Below are 18517 nucleotides of genomic sequence, written 5' to 3' on the forward strand. Positions count from 1 at the left end.
GAGGAGCAGTGTCCCTGGCCTGGCTCAGGTGGCTGGTGAACCTGGAACTGAGTTGATGTAGCAGCAAATATCCGAGAAGTAGCTACTATGTGTCCCGCCCGGGAAGTGCCCTGACTTTACCCCCGGTCTGCAGCCCTTGATGACACAGGGAAACCACCACCCGCTACAATTGATCCAGTACCTCGCAGGAGCCCGCACACCGTCCTGAGCTGTTGACTCACAGCCTCTCTCTTACCTGGTTAGTTGTGACATCCTCCGTCAACGCGGATGGTGATGTGGCCGCAGTGCTGCCTGTTTCGTGGGCTGTTAGGTCACTTAGGATTTGTCACGTGTCTGTTAAATAAGTACAGTAAGAACCAATAATGTCCCTAGAGGGCAGGGGCTATCATTGTCCCTCTTCTACAGAGGTACAAACGGAGATCCACGGCAGGGAGGCACCTGCCTACTGGGATCCTGGGGGACTTGAGTGGAGCCATTAGAAACTGAGTCCCCAAACTCGTAAGCCAGGATTATGATTCAGTTTAATTTACTTGCTTATGATCCATGAGCTGCTGGGCGTTGGGAAGTATCTCAAGGTGAGATGTAGATATTAAAAAGGTGACTAGAAGCCACCTGGAGATGGTCCCCAAGGAGCTTTGGTTCCTGCGGGAGAGGAGAGACATCGACCTGCGTGACTGTGTTTGGGACTGACTCTCTAGTGCTCTGCGGTGGGAATTAAGGCTCCAGCCTGTGGAAGGTGTCTTGGTGGGGGGTCTCAGGAGGTGGCCGTGCGGGAGAGGGTAGACTGAGCAGGAGAGGAGGAACAGTGTCCAGAGGAGGGAACGGCGTGCGTGAAGGCCCAGAGGCGGCCGATGAGCCCCGCGCCCCCTGCGCAGGTGTTGTCCGAGTCTCAGGCCTGATGGGGTCCGGGTGACAGGGTGGGGAGGGCCCGGCCGGGCGTCCTTGCCCCTGAAGATTGCCGGGGTTGGCAACAACTTGGCTTTTCCCAGCCAGCTGGGAAGATTCCGTCATCATTCTGCCCGTTGTTTGTGACAGAAAAGAAATCCAAGACCTTTATGAATGGCCGTCAGGGCCTCTGGTCAGCGTGTGATAACTGCGGTAGCGAACGGACTTCAGCCAAAAGCAAAGAGGCTTGATGTCTTGATTAACGGGGCGGCCTTATCGCCACACACGTACCGTTTCCGTTAGTCTTTTCCAGTGTTGACAATGACCCGGGTGGGGAGTGCAGTGCAGGGGCCAGCCCGGTGCCAGCGGCCTCTCTGGCTGACCAGCCTGTGGCCTCCTCCTGTGTCGCTGGAGACAGCCACACCTGCAGGCCAGGCCTGAGGATCAGGGATGGCATAACCGACATGGTCCAGAATAGCAGCTGCTGGTCACATGGGACTGTTTAAATATGGAGGTAATGAAATAAGATGAAATAAAATATTTTTAAATTAAAATTCGCTCCTCACGTCGTAAGTCCTCAGTGGTCACATGTGGCTAATGGCTTTTTTTTATGCAGCGCAGAGACGAACGTTTCTGTCTCGGCAGAAAGTTCTGTTGGGCAGTGCTGTCCTGTGTCAAGGGCCAAGTGCCCCCCAGCAGGCCCTGCTGTGGCCTTCTTGCTGGTCCCCGTCCAGCGGGAGTCTCCTGGGCCTCAATGGAGGCAGACAGCACTGCCCACCTGCCACTCCCCGGCCTTCTGCATGGCTGCCTGGGAGTTCTCTCAGTCTCCCCTGCCTGATGTCACCCACAAATGTCAACATATGCACGGCCTGGCTCCCTCCAGTCCCCCTTCCTCTCCCACCCCTTCCCTGCGTGTCTCCCTGCCCCACTGCGGCACGTGCACTGTCCCTGTCCAGCCTCCAAGAGTCCCACTGCCCGTTCCTGGTCGGGAGGGAGAGAGGCCTCCCCGGCGTCCCCAGCTCCCAGCTCCAGCAGGGGTGCCGGCTGCCGGGCCCCCGGGCAGGGCAGAGATGACGGTTTGTTGTGACGGGGCAGCGGCAGCCTGCCCGCTCCAACGCGCCTGTATCTGGGCGCCAAGCGTGCTGTTTGCACTTGGCTGGGCCTCAGGGGCTGGCTGGGTGCCCGCGAGGGCTGGCCCGCTCTGGCATCCTGGTAACGGAGGCTGCTCGTGGGCCTCTGCCTGCGCGCAGTCCTGGGGTGGAGGGGCACATCTGCCAGCTGAACCCCAAGTGTGACCCGGCTGCCCTGGCTTTGCCGAGCCGTGGGGACTGAGTGGGGACAAGGCCCAGGAAGACACAGGCAGGTGCAGACTCGGGGAGGAGGGCGGGCCGCCCTGGGCGTTTGGTGGGTAGGATCTGCACCCGGCGTTCCCGCCTGGCTGAGGAGGAGCTTCTCAACCAAGATGCCAGAGGAGCCCGGGTCCCGTCCAGCACCAAGTCTTCTCTCCCCTCCTTTTGGCCTCACCCCTGCCTGGCAGATGGAACAGGACTCTGGTCCAGGAGGGGTGAGCACATCCAGGCCCAGCAAGGATGGTCACCGGCCAGCCGTGGAGGAATGAGAACTGGTCTTGAACCTGTGTGCTTCTCTCCCCTTCAGCCCTCCCCGGGGAGCTCCGAGGACAGTGGTCCCTGGACACTCGGCAGTGGAGCAGTGTTGGGTCTTGGCCCTGCACAGGCCTGGTCGTGGCCTCGGGCAAGCCTGTCTCACCAGGGACCAGGCTGCTGACACCCAGCTCTCGGGGCAGTGGGGATGCCCTTCACAGCTGCCGTCCCCCTGCCTGAGTGCTGGAGTGGCCTCCTCCACACACACCTGACCTGTCCCCCTTCCTTCGTGCCTCTAGACGCCGCCATCCCTCGCCCACCCACCCGGGCAGCGCCCCTCTCCAACTGGGCATTTCCTTTTCTACGTTCACCAGTGACACGTGCATCTTGGTGCTTGATTGAGGGTCACCTGGCTCAGACACGAATGTGAGGACCCCTGCTGTCCCCCTTCTCCTTGCTGGAGGCTGCCAGGCCCTGTGCTTAGTGACACGGTGTCCCGTCAGGGCCTGTTGTTACCTCTGTGCAGAGATGGGGGCTGGTAGGAGCTGCAGGGGCCCCAGCGCCACGCGTGGGCCGTGACAGAGCCAGGCTGCCCCTGGCTGGTCCCGTGCTGCCTCCCACGGTGGGCTTACGAGGGCAGAGCCTCCACCAAGCTGGTGTGCACGTGGCAGGGCCCAGGGTCAGATTTCAAGGTGGCCCTCAGCCTTGTGGCCCTCAGCCTCCTGCCCCCAGCCTTCTCCTCTTCTGTGGTTGGTCCCTTGCTGCCCCAGAATCGCAGGGGCCCTGGACCTGGGAGACCCAGGCCCCCCCAGGGCAGGGTGGGCAGCAGAGGGTAGTCCCAGGTCCCTGGCTGTCCCGGGCCGTCTGGGGCAGGTGAACAGGATGTTCCCTGGAGCAGCAGACATTCCTGGTCCGAGGTGACGGGCAGCAGGGAGATTTACCATTTCCGGTAACCCGAGTCCCTGGGATGTGGTGTTCTCCCTGCCAAGGACGGGCACCTGCCACTCGCCAGCCCTTGCTGCCCCCTGCCAGGCCGCACCTGTCTGTCTGGGGTTGGAGGACAGGCTGGAGGGCCACCCGTCCATCCCAGAGCCTGAGATGGGGTCTCAGGCCCTGAGTAGCCCCGGCAAAGGCCTGGACTCCGGCCGCCCTCCCGGAGCCCTCTCCTCCCGGCCTGGAGAGTGCCTGTCCCAAGGAGGGAAGGAGGTGACCTGCCTTCTCCGTTGACTTGCCGAGGTCTCCGCTTCCTGTCTTCTCAGGGCAGCCGCCACATCCTCACGGTGTTCTCCACGTCCTCACGGCGTTCTGAACACGCAGCACACAGGATGCCTCATCCTGTTGCCGTGGGAGTGGAGGCAGGGATGGAGCTCAAGCGGAAAGCCGCCGGCAGACAGCAGTGTCAGAGGCAGGACTTTCCTTTCCAACCCAGGGCCTCCTGCACGCCCGGCGAGCACCTTACTGCTGAGCTACATGCCAGCCAGAGACAGGATTTGAACCCAGGCCCTCCACCTCTGGCTGGTCTCCCTTGGCACCCTTAATCCCCTCTCTGGGCCTCTTTCCCCTTCCGATGGGGTAGGCTGCTGGTGCAGGTTGCCTCTTCCAGCCCGGGAGCCAGGATCTAGGAGTGCGATGGGCCCTTCCACGGGCACCTTACCGAGCCAGGGTTGGGGCAGAGCAGGAATCGTTTTCCCTGGGGGGTTCCAGCGAGCTCACTGTCTTGGTGATGAGCCGGGGAGAGGAAGGAGGGGGAAGAGGTGACACTTGGCCCTACTAAGTACCAGACAGCACGCCCTTAGGTCTTCTGTTCAATCTCCATAGCAGCCTTGCTCATTTTATCCCCATTGAGGAAAATGGAGGCTCAGCGAGGTCCAGTGATTTGCCCAAGTCTACACAGCTAGAAGCTGCCCAGCTTCACGCCGTTGGACTGGCATATGGCCAACACAAGCTTCCCAGGATGACTTCGATTCACTAATAAATAGTAGTCTTCCCCCCAAAAGAAGGAACAAGCGCCAGAAATGTGAGAACCTCGACATCCAAACTACATCTCCCAGGCTGCCTGACGGCAGGAACAGCCCAGAGCCCCTGGGCTCAGCAGACCCCGGAGTTCTGCTTCGGAACACACGGTCAGCCTAATGATGGGTGTCAGAGAGTTCCGAGGAGGGAGCCCGCTGCCTGAGCCCTGGGAGCTGAGAGTGGCCGGGCCGGCAGGGTCACAGCCACAGGCTCTCCTGGGACCTCAGTCCTGCCGTCCCTCCCCTCCTGCTGCTGTCCCCGAGATCTCACTCTAGCGAGACCTCTGCACCAGTCCTCCGCCCCGCCCAGGCTCGCAGGGAACTGGGTGAAGGGCTGTGGCGTAGGCGCGAGGCTGCGTCCTGGGGCTTGAGTGCGTGGGTGGTGGCAGCAGGAGGGCGGAGAGGACCCAGCCAGCACCCCGCACCCCTGCCCCTGCCTGCTGGGGGCCCTTGGCCCCGAGGCCCCAGCAGCCGTCTGCAGGGCAGGGTGCCTGAGAAGGGCCAGAGGGACTTGCAGCCGCCCCTCTCCCCCTGCTTGGGCCAGGCCCAGATCTGTCACCAGCTTTGTCAGCAGCTGTGGAGCTTCATTCCAGAGCTGGCTCTGAGTACCCTCCTCCTCCCCGCGCTTCTTCCCACCATCCTTCCCGGCCTCTGCCCTTGACGAGGAATTGGGGATCATGGGGGGGATGTGGTCACATCCTTTAGCTCCTTTGATCCTGTTAAAGATCTGAAGGACCCGGAATGAATGCCATGTTTTTACAAAAGAGAAAACCGATTCAGAGAGGTCAAGTGACTTGCTTAGAGTCGCCCAGCTAAACTCAGGCTCCTGGCTCCCAGCTCAGTGTTAGCCCTGGTTTTCTTCAATGTTTGAATCAGGATGATGGAAGCTTCTGGGTTCCTTAGTCTGACTCCCGCCTTGAGCTTCGGGTAGTTTAGGACCCTCCGGTAAGCTCCTCATGTGGAATGGAACTTCCATTTTCTGGCTCGTGAGATAATAACGGTACCTGCCTGTTGGGCATGTTGGGAGGGTTCAGTGAGGTGATCGACACACGTTTTACGTGTCCCCGGTGCTCATAGGGACAGTGGGCAGCATTATCATCAGAGAGTCAGCCACTGAGTGCCCGGAGCTCCGGGCGTTTCCACGGGGGTTCCAGACACATTCCACAAGCGCTTAAATCGGTCAGTAAATATTTATTTGGCACCAACTGTGTGCCAGGTGCTGGAAAAAAGAGAAGTGACAAAAGACAGAATGCGTCTCGTGGCCACGCAGCGCGAGGGGCAGCCTCCTCTCCACCGCGGACGCCTCGGACGCGCCTGGCACCCTGGATGGTCCACACGCGCTGCTGCGGATGAGGACCCTGGGACCCAGGCGAGACCGGTGCCGGCGTGGGGACCAGGAGCCGGCTCTCCCGAGGGTCTGCGGATGCTGCTGGACCCGGAGGGGGCCTGCGGGCTTCCTGGAGGAGGGGCCGCTGTGCTGAATCCTGCAGGGCCTGCCAGAGAGGCTGGGAGCAGCCGGGGATGCAGCCGCCACAGTCTGCGGGGCCACAATTTCAGGAAGGTCTCGCAGAGGGCAAGGCCTCTTGTTCCCCAGGGACCAGGCCCAGCCAGAGCTTTAAATACCCATGCGCCCAGAATAGCCCCTATTGTCCTGGCCTGGGGCTGAGGGAGCCACAGCAGGCCCTGCGGGAGGGTGGCCTAGTGGGGAGCGCGTGTCTCGGCCCTTCCCCTGTGGGGAGGTTCTGCGAAGCCTTTTCCTCTGGCTCCTGCAGGAGGCCTGCCTGCCATGAAGGCAGAGGGGCAGCGGGATCTGCCCTGCGTGAGCAACGTGCGCCCAGTGGAGCTGGGGGTGGGGACTCCAGGGAGGGCCGAGTGCCCGCGACGGTGCCCCTCTGTGCGCTGGGTGTGTGTGCATTGGCCACTGGGCCCTCCCGTGGACGGGCCTTGCCCACCCTGCCTGGGGCCTCCTGGCACCGGCCCCTGCTCTGGCTATTTTGGGCGCTGGTTGTGTTTCGGCTTGGGAAGATGTGGGTGATCCCGCCCAGGCCGAGGATGCTGGGGTGAGGCGGCAGGCTCTCCCTGGACTCCAGCCTCCCGTGGTCGGAGCCTTGAGCACTCTGCCCCTGGCCTCAGCCTCACTAGCCCGGCAGAGGAGGGCCAGGCCAGCCTCGCCCCGGGCCAGGCCCCGTTTCCCCGAGCAGCTGTGTGCTTCTAAGCAAAGGGACGTGGCATCTGAGGACAGGTTAGGTTTCCTTCTTCCCACTGGCCGCTGGAAAGCTCCCAGCCTATGGAACTGTCCCTCTCCCAGGTCCCCGGGCTTCATGAACACCTGCTCTCCTCCCAGTTGGCTCCCCAAGGGACTCTTGCCTGCATTTAGTTCATCTCTGCTCCTGTGCGCGCATCCTGTGAGCTGCCTGGAATCTTTCTGGAACAGGCGGAGGAGGGTGAAGCTGAGTAATGACGGTGATAAGAACCTTGCTGGCGCTGTCCTGCAGTCTGGCTCCTCTGGCTCCCTGTCATTCTGACTTGGTCACTTCCTCCTCCAGCCAGCCTCTTTTTTTACCCCTTGGCAGTGCTGGGGCTCAAGACCAGGGCCGTGTGCATGCCAGGCAAGCGCTCTGCCACCCAGCACGTCCCCAACTCTAGCCGGGGTCCTTTGGCTGGTGGGAGTCACAGCCTGGAATTTTAGAACCTTGACATTTCAAGGTTTTGGGATGCTCAGACGTCAACCAGAGGAACTTTTAAGGCACCATAGCTTTCAGATTGACTAAGCAGAGAAGCTTTATTCCAATGAAAATGATAATAATAAGCAAGGGCTGGCGTGACTTGGTGGCAGAGCACTTGCCTAGCACCCACGAGGCCCTGGGTTGCATCCCCAGGACCACCAAAAAAAAAAACCAAAAAAAAATCCTAGCCAACCCAGAGCATTTCCTGTGCACCGGCGTGTCAGCCCACATTTTAGTTTGATCTTCACAACAACCCTGTGAGGTGGATATTTTTTACAGTTGTCCCTCGGTGTCACTGGGGGATTGGTTCTAGGAACCCCTCCCTGTAGATACCACCCCCTGAGGCCGTGTGAGTCCCTTAGGAGGAATGGCTTATCCCAGGCACACCCTCCTGTAAACTGAACCATCTCTGGGTGCTTTAAGGCCTGATCCCCAGTGGACGCCATGTGAACTGTGGTTGGGCTGCGTGTCGCGTGGGGAAGATCAAGGAAGGAGGGGCTCCTGTCCAGTGCAGGTGCAGTTTTTTCTGAGTATTTTCCGTCTGGTTGGTCGAAGCCCCAGATGCAGGAGCCACTGTGGAGGATGCTGTGTTCTGAGCCATGGTGCCCATTTTACAGGTGAGGAAACAGGCACAGAAGGTGAGGTGGCTTGCTCATGGCTCACGGCTCCCCGGGGACTGAGCAGATCTACCATGTAGAAGGTCAGAAAATAAAACAGGGAAGGGTGGATTGGTCTGGACGGAAATGAGTATTTGGGGGAGGGGGCTCAAACCCTACCTGTCTCTGCTCTTTCCTCTCATCCTCTCCAGAGTGACCCGGCTGCTAGGACAGACAGGACATCTGTGGTCTAGGTCTGAGGCTCAGGGAAGGGAAGGGACAAGCCCAAGGGAGTGGGCTGAGCCAGGAGCCCCTTCCCAGTCCCTCATGTCCCAAGTCGCCACCCGGACGCCCTGTGTGCGTCCTCAGCCCTGCCTGCCCTGCCTCCTCCTCCAGGAAGCAGGTGAGGGAAGCCCGGCAGGGGTGCTGGGTCCTCGCCACAGCCCTTCCAGCCTGTTTTTTCCTGTTGCCAAGGCCCATGGGAGCGAGTGCTGAGCCGGCGGCTGGAGCCGCTGCCTGGCTGTCTTGCGCAAGGCCCTGGAGCCAAAGGTGGCCCTGCTTGCCCCAGGGCCCTCCCTTGGCCCAGGAGACCCTCTAGAGACCACATGACCTCTTGTCAGAGATGGACTTCCAGGCATCAGTGGCCAAAAAGATGGTAGGAGGAGGAACCTGGGAGTACAGAGTCTGGAATTGGGGTCTCGCCACTGACTGCCGGCAGTCAGCTCTCTGAGCCTCCGTGTCCTCGTTTATTATAAACCCCGTTCGCTCATTAATTTAGCAGATATTACAGAGCATCTCTTACATAGAGGAGGGAGATAGCAGTAAGCAAAATGGACAAAGCCCCTGCCTTCGGAAGTTACTTCCTACTGGGGGAGACAGTAAACAGCGGAACATGGACACAGAGAACCTCGCAGGTGGGACAGACAGAGCAGAGCAGGCGGTGAGGGGAGAGGAGTGAACTCTCGGAGGTTCCGGGCCTCTGTGTGGTCTTGCTGGGTTTCTGAAAGGTGAGCAGAAACTGGAGGAAGAGCAGGAGCGGCTGGGGGCAGTGACCTAGGCAGAGGCCCAGCAAGTGCAAAGGCCCTGAGGTAGGAAGGGGCCTGCTGAGCCTGAGTACTTTTTTTTGCAGTGCTGGGGATCGAACCCAGGACCTTGTAAGGCAAGCACTCTACCAACTGAGCTGTTTCCCCAGCCCCTTGAGTACTATTGGGATAAGTGTGGCCAGAAGCGAGGGAATAGGGAGGATAAGCAAAAAAGGTTGGTGTGCATGCGTGTGCATGCGTGTGTGTGTGTGTGTCAAGGAGAGATCACGTAAAACCTGGTTGGTCACAGTAAGGACTTTGCTTCTCACGCACTGGAGAGCTGAGGGGCAGGAAGGCCTAACCCAACAGGCTCAGGAAGTGGGCCTTGTTGCTCGTGGTGTCTCATTTCAACAAAAATTTGTGAATCATTTTTTGATTCACAAATCAAACCCCAGTCCCCGTGGAGGCTTCATTCAGGAGGCTGTGTGCACAGGAAGGCCCCAGCCAGGCTGGAGTGTCCTTGAAGCCCATGGACATGCTGGCCCCATGGCAGCGGGGCCACAGGGAGCCAGAGAACTTGAGAACCGAGCTCGTACAGAGAGGAGGTGACCAGTGAGTGCCGTGACGCGGTGGCACCCGCGGTGCTTGGCGGCTGCTGTGGGGCCCCCAGGGACCTCTCGTTGGCAGCCCAGCCTGGAGACCGCTCCACCCCTGGTGCCTCGGCCACCCTGGCCCTGCTGTGCTTTAGCTTTAGCTTTAGCTGTGTGGCCGCGGGCTGGTGGTGTTACCTCTCTGAGCCGGGCGTCCACTGTCTGCCTCCTGAAGCTTGTGGATTTGAGTGACATGAGCCTTTTCAAGACTGAGCTCAGCATGGCCAGCGGTGGCCCTGGAGTGTCGGCCCTGATTCTGGGAACCAGGCAGGGCACTTCCTGGTGACCTTCTGCACATTCCCTGGAAGCTGACGGGCAGCTCGTTCAGATGCCAGGGAGGCTTGTTCTTGGGGTGTCTGGGAGGCCACGGAGAGGCAGGGACTTGGAGGACTGGGAGGCTTGGCCATCGCACCTGGCAAGAGGTCAACTGCACAGCCGGGCACGGCGCTCGTCAGTGGAAAAGCCCACGCGGGCTGCTGCCTGGATTCTCCTCAGCTCGCGGTGCCCCACTGGGTGCTCCTCCTGCCCTCCCATGGGCCCCTGTGTGTGCCCGCCCCTCGCCTGGCTCGCACCCCACTGCCTTCTGCACCTCGCTCAAGCAAAACTGCCTTTGGGCCTCAGCGTCGTCACCTGTTCCGGGAGGAGGCCTTACTCAGCCTCCCTCCCCGAGTGGGTGCTCCCGGGCCCTCTCCCAGCCCCCATCCTCCCTCTTCAGAACCCTCTCTCAGTGTTGTCACCGTGTGAGTTAGTGGCATGTGACCCGCCGCTAACAGGAATGCCTGTTTGCCTGCTTCATCATTTTATCCCCAGGACCCAGCACATAGTAGGTGCTCAGTAAATAGAGGTCAAAATGACTTGAATGGAACCTTATGATTCAATGGCGGGTCTGACTGACGATCTCTCTTAGCGGGTGGGGAAGCGGAAGCTGCCCAGTTAGAAAGTGGCCGGGTGGCCTGGAATCCAGGCGTCCGACTGGGCGTGGGGCTGGCCCTCCCTGCCTCACTGCCCCAGTGCCCGAGTCCCAGGGATCCGGGGTTCTTGCTGGGCCTGTGCTCGGTCAGTAGCAGACCTGTTGGGATGCCCACTGCCCCTATGCCGAAAGGGCCCGCAAGGCCACCTGCGGAAGGCCGGGCAGCCCCAGGGTTCACTGGCCATGCTTCTCAAGGAAGTCGCCCTCGTCCTCCTTGCCTCTGGAAAGAGCCACGTGTCCTGCGGGGAGCTTCGCCCACTAAGGCTGAGCAAGGATGGAGGTATTAAGACGAGGGTGTCGGGTGGATTCAGGGACCCTGTGCCAGCTCCTCCTCCCTTGTCACATGAGGCCTGACTCAGGCACGGTCAGGCCATGGCAGCGGTTTTGTCAATGGAGAGCCCAGGCCTGGAGACGTCCCGCCCTGCCTGGCTGTGTGCTCGGGATGCGTCCCCGCTTCCTCTTTCTGAGCTCGTCTTTCTTCTGTCCAGTGGGCTCATTCCTGCCTCAGGGTCGTGGGACAAGTTCATTCATGGGTCCATCAGTGAGTCGCAGATCCGAGGACCCACTGTGCGCCTCTGTACTGGGTGCAGAGTGCTTCAGCCTGGCTGGCTCTGGGCGCTTCCACAGAGGGGGCTGGTGTGGACGCCTCCCCGGGCTCACGGTAACCTTTGCTAAAAACGAAGGGGATCAGGGACCTGTGCAGAGCCACAGGGGCGTTCAGGGCAGAGCGAGAAACCTCCGGCCCTCCTTCCTGCTCCCTGGGTCTCAGCAAGGCCCGGACCCTCCTCAGCAGCTTGGTGCTCCTTTAGGGTCCCGTCTGGAATGCAGCCTTTAGGCCCCAGGCCTTGTACAGGCTTTCCGAGAGCAGAGGGCAGAAGCGAGGGCCTGCTGGCAGCTGTGCCCCTGAGCTGGCAGAGTGCAGGGGTATGAGCCCGAGTCCTGGTCTCACCTCGCTGCTTTAGCTGTGTGGCCTCGGGCTGGTGGTCTTACCTCTCTGAGCCTAGATAAGGTGGAAGCCTCATCTGTAAGATAACTTTTGTGGATTTGAGTGACATGAGCCTTTTCAAGACTGAGCTCAGCACGGCCAGCAGTGGCCCTGGAGCGTCGGCCCTTATTCTGGGAACCAGTATTCTTCCTGGTTGGCTGGCAACGGTCCTGCTGCCTTGGGGGCCCAAGTGTGAGAAGCTGGCCGGCCCCCCGAGTGGCACGGGTGCACAGGCTTGCCCGAGGAGGCCGTGGCCACCCCCTTTCCGGCCCGGCGCCCCCTCAGACTGCCAGGGGATTAAAGGCCTTGGGGCCTTTGTGTCGGGCCCGCCCGCTGCTGGCAGTTCGCACAGCAAAGTGCTGCCCTGACAGATTCCTTACCCTCCGCCGTCTGCTGCCTGCAGTGGACAGGACCTGGCAGCCTGGGGGTGGGGCCGAGCACCTTGACCTTGCGTCCGGGTGGAGCAGGGGAGGAAGCCCTTGTCTGAGGGCCACCTGGAGACCTGCATCCTGGTGTGGGGTGTCTGGTCTGTGTCCCTCCCTGGACACTTAGGGGCCTTGGGTCCTGACCACAGGGGGAAGGAGGCAGGTGGGCGGGCAGGCCGGGTTTGTCCCCACCCCCACCGGCTCTGGATGGCCATGAGGTGAGCTCACTGCAGCCCAGATGCCTGGAGCCTTGCCCTGGGCAGCTGCAGCACCCCGGGGACTGTGGGTGCTCATACCTCCCTGCCCAGCTGTGGGGGCGGTGGGGGCTCAGACCGAGGCCAGGAGGAGGCGGCTGCGGGCAGCCTGCCCGAGGCATGTGAGGAATGTTTCTGAAGAAGGCCAAACCCCCACCCCTGGGGGTGCCCCGAGCCAGCCCCGGAGCAGGCAGACAACTGGAGCCCTGGAGCCCTGGAGCCCAGCTCCGTGGCCCCCCAGCCAGCCCGAGGCCCCGCCCCCACTTCATCCTGTACCAGGTGCGCCCAGGCCTGAGCCCACGTGCACCTCCCCTCATCCCCGCCCCGCACCCCGCTTGGTGCTAATTCGAGCATTTACTGAGCACTTACTGTATAGGAGGTGCACGGGCCTCACACGCGGTCCCACGCCACAGTTGACCCTCTCTGAGTCCCGGTTTCCTCATCCTAAAGTGGAAGTGAGCAGCACAGTCCTCTTACCTGAAACCCTGGGTGCAGCCACGTTCTGGAATCCAGGACGTTCATGGAGAGATGCCAGGGCCCGTGCCAGCTGACATGTGACGTCCCCAGTGGAGCCTGTGGAGACCCCATGACCAAACACAGATATGGCTGCCGGGAAACAGCCCCTCCCGCTCCATGCTGTCAGCGCCTCATGCCGTTCTGGTCAGAACTCTGTGTCCAAAGAGCTTTCTAGAAACATTAGAAAACAGGACAGCAACGTGGCCTGGGGTGCAGCTCAGCAGTGGGGCACCTGCCCAGCGTGCCCGAGGCCCGAGGTTCCCTCCCAGCCCCACAAAATCAAAAGCCAACAGTGCTTCTGGTTTCAGAGCTGTTGGGATTTGCTCCTTGCGGACGGGGGACAGTGTCCCTGTAGTGCCAGCCCTGCCCGGGTGTGCCGTGAGGGTGAATCGAGATGGCCCACGGGACCTGTGTGTGAGACAGGCCTGGCTCGGAGGAAACCCTGCTGCTGTCACCTCCTCCCTCTGCCGCCATCTGCCACCAACTTCGATTCTAGCGGAACCTGAAAACTCATCTTTGAGAAGTCCACGTTAGAAACCCCCTTGGGAGCCCCAGGCCTGGGCCTCCCTGCCCCACACTGCGCCGCCTCTGCCCCCGACCGCCGTGCCAGGAGCCGTCCTCGCCAGCGGGGCTCCCTCGGCCTGCCCCCCAGGCCGGAGCAGAGTCCAGCCTCTCTCTAGTCCTCTTGAGCCTCTGCAGGACTTGAAGCTGAGATCCCTCCATGTGCACCTCATCCTGACCAGGAGGGCCTGGACAGTCAACGTGAGAGCAGCCCCCAGAAGCCCCTGGGTGGGAGGACGCCTGCCGCGGGGGCCGCCCTGTGGCTCTCCCTGCCCCAAGCAATTGTTCCCAGTAGGTTACAACAGACTTCTGGCCTTGGCCGGCTTGAGTCAGCCACCCCCTCCCCCCAGGAACTGCAGGGACTGGAAAATCCCCTTAGCTTGGTTCCTTCCCCTCTGGCCCAGGTCTCCCTCCAGACCCCTCCTCTCGGCCCGCCATCCGGCTCCAACGCCCGCCTGAAGTACCGGGTTCCTCTGGGAGGAAGCTGGGCTCCCTCATGGCCGGAGGCGGGCTGGAGGGCAGGAAGCCTGGGTTCTATTTCTGCCTCTGACCTTGGAGCCACTGATGGCCCTTCTTGGGACCTGAGGCACGTGCTGCCCAGGCCCAGGCTGCTGCCAGTCCAGCATCCCTGGAGCTGGTCAGGCTGGGCAGGACCTGGCCTACTCTGGCTTCCTGGCTGTGCCCTTGGCTCGGCCCCAGGGCGGCCCAGCCCACCTCCCTCCCTGGGAGTGGAGGACCTGGGGGTGGGGAGCTGGTCCCCCTGGGATCTGGTCAGGGTGCTTCTGCCTGGGCCTCAGTTCCCTCAGTGAGCGGGGACTGACCATTCGTGGCTGCTGGCTGGCCACCTCAGAGGGTCCTCGTCATTTCGGACGACTCAGGCTGAGGAGATGGTCTGTGCACTGCGGTGCAGTGAGCCCAGGGGCTCGGGAGAGGACTTCCTGCGAGCCCAGTGCAAGGCTGACCAGAGCCAGACCCTGAGTTCAAACCCAGCTCTTGCCCTCGCGGCCTCCAGCAGGGGGCCCTGCTTGCTCCTCCCGCCGCCTGCAGTCCAGGCTGAGCGCCTCGTGCGTCGAGGGCGCTCAGTGAGTGCTAGCTCTCGCTTTTCCCCACGTGGGCCCTCTTCCCAGGTCTGGAGCCAAGTCCCTTCTATGGTCAAGTCTCAGGCTCCTCTCTGCGCTCTTCCAGCAGCCTCTTTCCCATCTGGCTCCATCTCCTTCCAGATGCGAAATGCAGCTGCTGGGGACCTTTGATCTTCAGCTCTTAACAGTGATGTCTTTGCTCCGGCGGACTTGTCCCTTGCTGTGGGCCCTGAGCTGACCTGGATCCTCTGACCTGGGAGGGGTCTGCAGCGAGGTCAACTGGCATCTGGAAGGGTCCACAGCCTGGTCCTCGGGACTGGGGGAGACTCCCGTCCAGGTTCTGGCACGCTCTGGGTCCTCTTTCCTCTCCTGCTGCAGATGTATGTTCCTGGCATTTTTTCCATGTTGAATCTCACTTTGCTATTTCCTGTCTGGTTCCAAGCACACTGCCTCCCCCCCACGCAACCCCCCGCCACCGGCTGCTCTCTCCCTGGGAAAAAACGCCGGACCTTGCTCACTATTGAGGTTTTCCTTTCCAGACAGCAGTGTCTAGGCGGTGCTGTGAATCGCTATGCCCCATGCTTGGTTTCTGCAGGAACACAAAGAGTCTTCGGGAGGGAAGACCCCGAGCCTGCGTGCTCAAACCTCCTATGCCCAAAGTCAGTGCCGCTGTACCAGTCCTAGCCTCACACTCCCCTCTGGTCAATCTGGGCCTGTTTAAGACCCAGCCAGGGGAAACATTGCCCTCAACTCCTAGCCAGGAAAGGAACTGAACCTCGGCCTCGTCTTACCCTGTGGCAGCCAGAATCCCCTAGACTCTGCGTCCGACCTGGAAGGAGAACTTGAGACAGGGCCCAGGATCAGTTGTTTCCACCAGCTCCGGAGGCTCTAAAGACACATGGACGTGGTGCAGGGGGCCTTGGGCCACCACCCCGAGGGACAGGCACCTGTGTGGTGGGGAGAAGAGGAGGAACAGGAGGTGCTGGTACCCGTGGACCATGGGCAAGGGGTGGCAGGCTATGAGGACAGTAGGGTGTGGCAGGACTACACCCAGCCTCTGAGCACCAAGCCACTAAGTGGTACCCGGCCCTGCGCCCAGGGGGCTCTGGGCCTAGGAAGGGGCTGCAGATGGACCCCCTGGGGTGGCAGCTCCTTCAGAGCAAACCTTGCGAAGAGGCTGGAACTGGCAGGTGCTGAGGTCCGTTCATCCTCTGAGGTTCTGGGCCCTGCAGGTGCTCTGCCTCTGAGCCGCAGCCCCAGCCTTTTAGGTTTTGTTTTGAGACAGGGTCCTAGGCTGGCCTGGAACTTGCTGTCCTCCTGCTTCGGCCTCCCAGGTAGCTGGGATTACAGGCGTGTGCCACCGCGCCCAGCTTCGGTCAAATCTATTGATTTAATTTCATTTTTTGCATCCGAGTCTTGTGCTTGGTGCTGAGAAGGTGGAGATGGACCCGTCACAGCCCCTGCCTTCCAGGGGCTTCCCTCCCGGTGGGATGCAGACAGGGGAGGGGACAAGGATGAGTCAGGACAGTCCCTGCCTCCTCCCCAGTGGGCAGCAGTGACCCACCGAGGCACACCTGCTTTACTGTCACAGGTCGTAGTGAGGACGAGGTGGGCACAGGTGGGGACCGGCACCCAAAGGCTTCCTCATGCCCCTCCCTGCCACCCCGGCCTTGCCCTGGGCCCAGGCAACTGCTGACCCCCATCTCCGCACGAGACGTCCCCAGAGGCTCCTGTACATGGGCTGGTGCTCCTGCCTGTGACTGCCCAGCCCTGAGGAGGGGCTGTGGAAACTGAGTGGGGCGGGCCGTAGACAAGGGGAGGAAGGACGTTCCAGCAGGCTGAAGGCAGCCGGTGGGGACGTGGGCCGCGTGGACATGGGGACGGGCGGGTGGGCTGGACTGGCTCCAGCGTCCTCCTGCGGGCTTCACCCCTTGTCTGGCCGGTGGGTTTGGTTTTCACAAATGCTCAGCCAGCCAGTCCAGGGCAGGGCTGAGGCCCTCACACCAGGATATCTGGACGTGGGTGAAGGGGCCACGGAGACTCCGGGCCTGTTTTTGCTTGTGGTCTCCTGTGACCTTGGGCTCCCCTGGGTTTTTCTTCCTCTAAGTTACCGGGAAAACCCTGGAAGCATCTAAGGGGAAAGCGGCCTTCATTGCCCACGCCCGGGAGGACGTGGGATTGCCAGGGCCTCTGCTCCTGCGGCGGGGCAGGGCCTCACGCTCCCCCACAGGACAGGGGCCCGGCAGAGCTTGTGCTGGGCTCAGCGTTACCCTGAAGTCACGGGGAGTTGACACCACTGCTGACCCCCGCCCGGCGTGGAGGAGCCTGTCTGTGGCTGAAGGTGCTGGAGCTCACTCTTCAGGGCAGCGGCCACTCCCTGCTGCCTGGAGGTCTGGACCAGTGGAGGCGGCAGAGGGAGGTGCCCACAGGGTCTGGGAGGAGCTGCTGTTGGAGGAGCAGCCTGGGCCCACTCACCCTTGACTTCTGCTGTCCCCTCTCTGCTGACCAGCTTCGCTTCTGCTTGCCTGTGGCCCCTGTCCTTGCTGGACTAAGTCACCCCGTAACTGCTGGTGTCCTCCCTCCACTCAGTCATATCCCGGTGGTCCCTTGCCTTCTCCACAGAAAACGGAGCCATCACTACCCAAGTGATCTTTTTATTGTCTTGCAAAATCTGTAGGGTTGGGTCCTGAGGCCTCCAGAGGCCAATGGGGTTTGGGGAAGCCGAGTCAGAAGCAGCGGCTCGCCCAGCCTGGCCCCCTTAGCCACACGAAGTCCCATTTTACCGCTGGGCGGGTACGGGGTGGCCTCTGGGTCCTCCCTGAGGTGAGGGGAAGGCCCCAGGACTTGGCAGCAGCTGGAAGGTATGACTCAGTGGGCTCTGTCCTCTCTCCAGGTGACCCACGGGCTCAGGGCCTATGATGGCCTCTCTCTGCCTGAGGACACGGAGTCTGTCACCGTGGGCCGGGCTGGCTGGAGCTACTCATACCTGTCTGACGACGAGGACCTGCTGGCTGACGACGTGTCCTGGAGGTACCAGGGGCACTGGCTGGGAAGGGGACGGCCGGGTGGGGTCCTGATTCTTCCCCTGGCCCTTCTGGAGTCCCTGTGAAGTCCACCCAGGCAGGGCCTCAAGAGGTGGGTCAGGCGCATCCTGAGCCCTGGACCCCGGCATCCTCCACTCACAACCTCTGTGACCCTGGGCCGGTCACGACTCCCCTCTGCAGCCTGGGAGCACACGGTGCGGGCGATCGCACGGCCTCTGCCCCGCCGCCTCCTGTCCTCCCTGGAGACCAGTCTGAACCGACCCCTCCGCCCCAGCCGTCAGACAGATCCCTGAGTCCCTGGAGTTTGGGCCCTTGGTCCACACCCTCTGACAGAGTCCTCTAAGCTGACTGCTACGGGCCAGCTCTCCCGGGCCTGTGGAGGAGGGCAGCCCTGCCATTCCCATGGCCCTTGGCTGCCGCGTACCAGGCCCTCAGCCGTGCCTGACGGCTGCAGTGCTGGGTGACTGCAGACGTCCTCGTTGCTGAGTATGTCTCTCTTTCGTTCGTAGATGGCCTGGGCAGTGGGGATCTGGGCAGCGGGGACTTCCAGATGGGTAAGTGGCTGGGGGCATCCTGTAGCTCCCCAGTCTGCCCCTCCCTGAAGCTCCAGAGCAGGTCTCCTGAGCAGAGGACCGCCCTGCTGGGCTGAGGGCCCTGAGGCCTCCCTGGGCGCACGCTGACCTGCAGTCCCTACGAGTTCAGGGATAGCAGGCTGTGTTCGGCACGGGGAGCAGCAGCACCAACACCAGGTTTTGACGGAGGCTGAGACCACAACCAGCCACAAGGCCTCTGAAGCGGCCTGGGCTTTCCCGGGAGTAGGTCACTTCCCAGCTGGCTCACAGGCTCATGCAGGAGGGCTGGTCCCAGCTGGCCTGCCCTGACCGTGACATCCCGCACCTGGGCTGGCCTCCACCTCAAGTGTAGGTCTGTACAGGACCCAGGAGCCTGGTGCCACCTGGGAAGGGGAGTGTCAGGCGAGCCCCAGTAACGGGCCATGGGTGGTGGATACCGAGGCATCCCTGCCTCCTGCCAAGCCAGCCGAGGCCCCCTCTGATGCGCCCCGCCGTTCACAGATGCCGCAGCCCCTCCTGTAGGCTGCCCACGGGGGCAGCTCTGCCCTCTCTGAGTGGCCCTTGCCAGTCCACCTCTTTCCTAGAAGCAGCTGTGAGGACAGAAGAGGCCAGAGTTGGG

The 18517-nt window shown here is 61.7% G+C and overlaps 1 protein-coding gene across 1 annotated transcript in view; it reads left to right on the forward strand.

The window, feature by feature from the left end:
* Window positions 1-18517, forward strand: part of Hspg2 (heparan sulfate proteoglycan 2) — an 89144-nt gene that overhangs the window by 12139 nt on the left and 58488 nt on the right. Inside the window, 2 exon segments of the mRNA XM_047545783.1 lie at window positions 17176-17310; window positions 17835-17880. Coding sequence (XP_047401739.1) covers window positions 17176-17310; window positions 17835-17880 — 181 coding nt within the window.

The sequence above is a fragment of the Sciurus carolinensis genome, chromosome 1 (genome assembly GCF_902686445.1).
Source record: "Sciurus carolinensis chromosome 1, mSciCar1.2, whole genome shotgun sequence".
Classification (NCBI taxonomy): domain Eukaryota; kingdom Metazoa; phylum Chordata; class Mammalia; order Rodentia; family Sciuridae; genus Sciurus; species Sciurus carolinensis.